We start from the raw sequence: 6,717 nt of genomic DNA on the forward strand, positions 1-6,717 counted from the left end.
TGGCACAGAATACTTGCTCAATGACTATGAAATTATTCCCCTTAATAATCATAGGAACATAAGGCAGAACCTCCCTACAGTCTTGTTTCAATTTGTATTTGTATTTCCCTCTTGCCAGAGAGAGTAATCTTTTTTTTCTTTTTTTCTCGTGTTTACTGGCCCTTTGTGTTTCTTATGTGAATCGTCTGTTTCCATCATCGGTTCTTTTAGGGGTTTATTTTTCATTTATTTTATTTTTTGTCTTTGGTTTAATGATGGGTAGGACATCTTGGTACATTCTGAAATTCTTTGTTAATATAATTTGCAGAATTTTTTCTTTTGGTCTGTCACTTGCTTTTCGGCTTTTTGACGTCTTCCAACATAACAAAGCCTGTTTTTCTTTCTACACAGTGTATGCCCAAATCTGCCCATAAGAGCTGGTCCTCTATAGACTGATTTACTTGGCAGTTTGCGGGCCTCAGTGACTCTCCCCTTGACCAGCGCACTGCCCAGGGCTCTCTTAGACCTTCCATTGTTCTCTAAATGAACGTGAAAACCTGCTATAGTGCTGTTTGACCTATCCTGCAGTATTCTAGTTCTGTCCCCAAATGCACACACTCCCACCTACTGGTTTCTGGAAGGATCACAGCCTTCTTTTACTGGTTGGCTGATTTGGGGAAACTCCAAGATCTGACTGAGAAATTAGCAGCTGAATGAGAATTTGGATGTCCTCCATTAACCCTCTCTTTGGGGCCCAGGACTGACTAGATCTCTCTATGCCTCACCAGCCCAGCCAGCTGCCCAGACTCACATTGACTGACCATTTACCTGATGCATTTCTGAGAAGCTGTGTGTAAATCTAATTTGATGGATTATATTTTAATGGTCTAGGAGAGAAGGAAATTAAAATAAATGTTATAAATTCTACTAGCTCATTTATTGGGCACTTATCATGTGCCATCTGCTGATGAAGCACTCTACCTAAAGACCTTATTTAATCCTCACGACAATAAAGAAATTCAAATTTCTCCATTTTATAGATAAGGAGCCTGAAGCTCAAAGGGATGGTTATGCAGCTCGGCCAAGGTCACCTAGCTGGGAGGTTGCCAGATAGGGCAAATAAACATGGCCCAAATTTGAATTTCATATAAATAACAAGTAATTTTTTTTTTACTATAGCATATCTCAAGTACACATGCAATATTTTATCCGGCAACTGTGGGAAATGTGAACCGGAGTCTAAGTCTTCTGATTCCCTGGCCTTCCAGGGGTGAGACCATGGAATTCTTTTGTGGGAAATTCTTTGAAAAGGGAAGAACACGCTTGTACTCACTTTTGGGCTCCACCTCAGACACGCTGAATAAAACTTCTGGTGGTGACATGTCCTAACAAGCACCGTGACTTCAAAGCCCTACTCCTTGGGGAGCCCTCTGCACTCTGGATTTTGAGAGCACTTTTGTGTGTATCCAGCTCCTGCTCACTGCAGAGACTGATAGGTAGACAGACACATTATGGGGCGTGCTGGGTGCTCGATGCTGGGTTGGGCAGCAGCATAGTAGAGACCATGATGGAAGGGGTAGGCGTGGGAGCAGTCAGAAATTTCATGACATTTAAAAAAAAAAGGGGGGGGTGCCTGGGTGGCTCAGTCGGTTAAGCATCCGACTTCAGCTCAGGTCACAATCTCCCGGTTCGTGAGTTCGAGCCCCGCGTTGGGCTCTGGGCTGATGGCTCAGAGCCTGGAGCCTGCTTCCGATTCTGTGTCTCCCTCTCTCTCTGCCCCTCCCCCGTTCATGCTCTGTCTCTCTCTGTCCCCAAAATAAATAAACGTTAAAAAAAAAAATTAAAAAAAAAAAAAGAAATTTCAGGAGATACGCTTCAGCCAAGTCTCCAAGAGTCCATAGTTTTGTTTTTCTCCAAAGGGTCATAACGCAAGATAATGGATATAACTTTTAGCCAGTAGTTATGTTTTGCAATAAGAGATAAATTCAGATGAAGAAGAAAGTGAACACATGGGCTCCAGAGCCAGACATCTTGGTCACATCCACCTTCCACCACTTACTGGATATATGATCATGGCCATGAGACCAGTCAACCTTCTCCATGCTTCAATTTGTCTTCCGTGAAATGGACATGACAATATTATCTACCTCATTGGTTTGGCTTACAATTAACTAATCCTTATAAAATGCCTACCACAGCTCCTGAAAGGTACTAGGCATGCATGGAGGTTCACATTGACGATTTCCCTTCTCTAGTAGATTTTTGCTTCAGCCTGCAGATGGGTTGTACTATCTCCATCCTTGACCTCGTGTCCTCCTCTAACTACTGGGTCATTTTCTGTTCCTTTCCTGTGGCACAACTCAGAGAGAATTGCATATTCCTAATTGCCTATTTCCGCTTCCTCACCTCCTTCTCTCTCCTGAACCCACTCCATGGAATCTGCTCTTGGCAAGGTTGCTGACAAGCTTCACGGTGCAACGCCAGCGGGCAATTCTGTTTCTGTCTTTGTAACCCCATAGCAGCATTCAACACGGTTGATCTGGCCATGCCTCTTGAAGTTTTGCTCCCTTGGCCCCCAGAACACCACATTCACCTGGTTTCCTCCTCCTCCCTCCCTGTCGTTTCTTCTCCGTCTCCTTTACTGGCTCCTCCTCCTCCTGTCCTGGTCCTACTGCTAGATGTGAGAGTCCTGCAGGGCTCAGGCCTCTGACCTCTTCTCCTCTCTGTCTACATACCTACTACCTACCTTCCTACATACCTACCTACCTACTCCTTAGGTGATCTCTTGTAATCTACGGATTTAAAATCCCACCTTTCTTCTGATGATTCCCACATTTATAGCACCAGCTCAGATATGTCTCCTGAACTCAAGACTAATAGCCAGTTGCCTATGGAATATCACCACTGGGTGTCCAGTAGGCAACTTAGATTCAACCTGCCCATAAACAAACTCATGACTTACCAACTGCCCCCACCTAGAATCTGTTCTTCCTTCAGAGTTTCCCACGTCGGTACTATGGTACTATGGTACTATCATTCACTGTTGTTCAGGCCAAAGCCTTAGAATCACTCTTGATTCCTCTTGCTCTCATTCCCCACATGCAAACTCAAATCCTGTTGGCGCTAGTTTCAAAATACATCCCAAATCCAATACTTCTCACTTCCTCTGAAGCAAGATTTCTTAGCTTTGGTGCTTTGGACATTCTGGACTAGGTAATTCTTTGTTGTGAGTCCTATGCATTATTATACGATGCTCAGCAGAATCCCTGGCCTCTACCCACTAGATGCTAGTAGCATCTTCCTGGTTGTGACAACCAAAAATGTCTCCAGATATTGCCAAATGTCCCTAGCCTCGGTAATAGGGGATGGACAGGGTGGGGCAAAATCATCTTGGTTGAGAACCACATCTCCACAGCCACCATTCCATAATCTCAACCATTGTTATCTCTTACCAAATAGCTTCCTAACTGGTTTCCCTATCTCCATTCTACCTCTCCCTTCTCCACAGAGCAGCAACCAGAGAAATCCTTTTTTTTTTTTCCTTCAATTTATTTATTTAAAGTAGGCTCCACACCCAATGTGGGGCTTGAACTCTTGACTCTGAGATCAAGAGTCGCATGCTCTACCAACTGAGCCAGCCAGACACTCCTAGAGTAGTCTTTATAAATCGTAAGGCAACTCTTGTCACTCTTCTGTTTTCGACCCTCCAATGGTTTCCTGTAACATTAACCGTAAAACCCAGCGTCCTTATGATGGTGTGTAACACCCTACATGGTCTGGCCCTTGCTCGTTTCCCAACACTCCCCCCTTGCTCATTGCACTCCAGCAATGACTTCAAAGAAGCTGACTTCTTTGCTGCACCTTGAACACATCAAGAATATTCTTCCCTCAGGACATTTGTATCTGCCGCTCCCTTTATTCAGGATGCTATCTCTCAAAATCTGCCCCTTCCATCACTTCACTCAGGTTTGCTATTTAAACCTCCTCAGAGAGGGCTTCCCTGATCACTCTATCTCGAGGAGCACTGGGATTGCCATCCCTGTCTCCCCACATCCTGCATGATGGACACGAAGGTGTGCGGCCAGACCCCCTTCCTTGAGGAGGGACTTGTTGCCCAGCTGTTGGGAGTGTAGTCAGCAGACAGCTTTCAGCTCTCAGTCCCTTCAAGGATTGCCTCAGAGCAGAGTTGCCCAAGGTCGTGACCTTCGCTAGGTAGCCCATATCCAAGGACTGATTGGGGCCAAGTAGAAAGGAGGAAACTCAGAGGGACCATTTTAGATCTCGAGTTCCCCATGGAGTTGACTGAGGCTATCATTAGATCTGCCTCTCAGCTTGATTTCTCCCTCTTGCCCCATCTTGCTTCCGTCCCATCACTTGCACAGATGTGATCTGAGAGCATTCAGGGTGCTAAACATTCAGGATGTGTGTCCCAGGGGACTGTATCTATGATGCCCTCTATAGTGTTCTTGGACTTATATTTAATATCATTTTATTTGTTTATTGTATTATTTGCTTAAGGGCTGTGAAGGCAGGGACTTCATTTTGAAACTGCTGTATCTCTGACACCTAGAACAATGCTGGGCACATACAGAATATGTGCTCAGTGAACACTTACTTGAATGTTGAATGAATTATTCTTTAACATTTAAAAAAATTTTTTTAATGTTTATTTATTTTTGAGAGAGAGAGAGAGAATGAGCAGGGAAGGGGCAGAGAGAGAGGGAGACACAGAATCCAAAGCAGGCTCCAGGCTCTGAGCTGTCAGCACAGAACCCGATGCGGGGCTCAAACCTGCAAACTGCGAGATCATGACCTGAACTGAAGTCGGATGTTTAACCGACTGAGCCACCCAGGTGCCCCTAACATTTTTTTTTAGGTAAACTCTGTACCCAAAGAATTCATGACCTGAATATCAAGAGTTTCATGCTCTAGGGGTGCCTGGGTGGTTCCGTAGGTTAAACATCTGCTTCTTGATCTCAGCTCAGGTCTTGATCTCAGGGTAGGATGCTTATAACAGCATCAAATGCCCCATTGCACCCAGTGTTGGGCCCCGCATTGGGCATAGAGCCTACTTAAAAAAAGAAAAGAAAAAAAAAAAAAGGAGAGTCTCATGCTCTACCTACTAAGCCAGCCAGGTGCCCCTGAATGAATTATTCTTGTCCCCAGTCTCAGCTCCTCATTACTCTAAGATTACTCTGGAATCCTTGAGTGACTTCTAATATGAAGGCTCCAACTTTTTAACAGACGTGCAGCTCAGGGGGCATAATCTTTCCAAAATGATTTACTTCTGGAGCGGGGACAGGCCCACGTGGTTTCAAATCTAGAAGTCTGGACAGCAGGGCTCTGCTCAGCTAACAACTTTGTTCCTCCTGCTGTGTGCCCCTTTTGTCTGGAAACAAATTTAGCATTCTAGCCTCATACTGGAAAGCTGCCTTGGGCCTTTGAACCAGCTACACTGCAGGTAGTTTGACCTTGTCAGCCTGTAGGATAAGTTTCAGATTAAGTGATTATTCTTGAGTGTTTTTACACACTGTTTCATCTTTTTCAAGAACATTCACATCACTCAGTAATGTCTCATGATGGCTGTGAGCTGCAGATTCATTTTATCATCCTAATTTTATGTGCAGGAAGACTGGGGGTTAGGGGGCTAGCTTCATCATTCCAAAAGTGTTTGCTGAACACTTTTGTTTTAATGTTTATTTATTTTTTGGGAGAGAGAGAGAGACAGAGCACGAGCAGCGGAAGGGAGGGAAGGGGCAGAGAGACAGCGAGACAGAATCCGAAGCAGGCTCCAGGCTCTGAGCTGTCAGCACAGAGCCCGACGCGGGGCTTGAACCCACGAATGGCGAGATCATGACCTGAGCTGAAGTCGGACGCTTAACTGACTGAGCCACCCAGGCGCCCCTTGCTTAACACTTCTGTGTGCCAGGCACTGGGCTGGATGTTGCAGAATATAAGGATCACTAGGCAAGACAGGGGAGATAGGCAGAAACAACTTTGTCTATAACAGGTGTAAATCAAGAGCTGGGGAGCCAGAAGGTGACTGAATTGTTTCTATACTGGGAGACAACTTTTGAGAAGGTTGCATTGTGTGGGTAACATTTTTTTTTAACCCACTTTAGAGGCGCCTGGGTGGCTCAGTCGGTTAGGCGTCCCACTTTAGCTCAGGTCCTGATCTCATGATTTGTGGGTTCCAGCCCCGCGTCGAGCCCTGTGCTGACAGCTCAGAGCCTGGAGACTACTTCAGATTCGGTGTCTCGCTCTCTCTCTGCCCCTCCCCCTCTCACGTTCTGTCTCTCTCTCTCTCTCTCTCAAAAATAAATAATAAAAACATTTTTTTAAATTTTTAAATAAAAAAACAACCACTTTAGAGGTGTCTGCGTGGCTCAGTTGGTTGAGTGTCCAACTCTTCTTTTTTTTTTTTCTCTCTCACTTTTTGCATTTTATTGGCCACAGGGGAGGAGGCCTCCTCCAAGTTACCAGAGGTGCTCATAGTTTCTTTAGCCACCCCGAGCTTGGAACCTTGGGGTCCTGGGCCTGGCTGGGCACATCGGGCATGTTCCCATCATCTTGGAGGGGCACTGAATAGTTGTTGGCCGTGGCCTGGTTGATCATGGTGGCATATTTGGTGAAGGGCCTAACGGTGGGCAGAATTATACCGAGGCCCCCAGTGGTGAAGGATGCCACCAGCACCTTGACCCAGGCATCCTTAAGGAAGGCTGCGAGTCTCCTGGCCAT

General features: G+C 45.5%; 1 protein-coding gene across 1 annotated transcript; it reads right to left on the bottom strand.

Moving 5' to 3' along the window:
• Positions 1-6,468: 6,468 nt before the first annotated feature.
• On the bottom strand, positions 6,469-6,717 carry LOC124512297 (NADH dehydrogenase [ubiquinone] 1 alpha subcomplex subunit 3-like). Its single transcript, XM_047079774.1, has one exon. It carries the CDS (start codon positions 6,715-6,717, stop codon positions 6,469-6,471), a length of 249 nt encoding a protein of 82 aa, XP_046935730.1.

This window comes from Lynx rufus, unplaced genomic scaffold (genome assembly GCF_022079265.1).
Source record: "Lynx rufus isolate CCGP_SWC_20201006 ecotype Redwood Valley unplaced genomic scaffold, mLynRuf1.p SCAF_17, whole genome shotgun sequence".
NCBI lineage: Eukaryota > Metazoa > Chordata > Mammalia > Carnivora > Felidae > Lynx > Lynx rufus.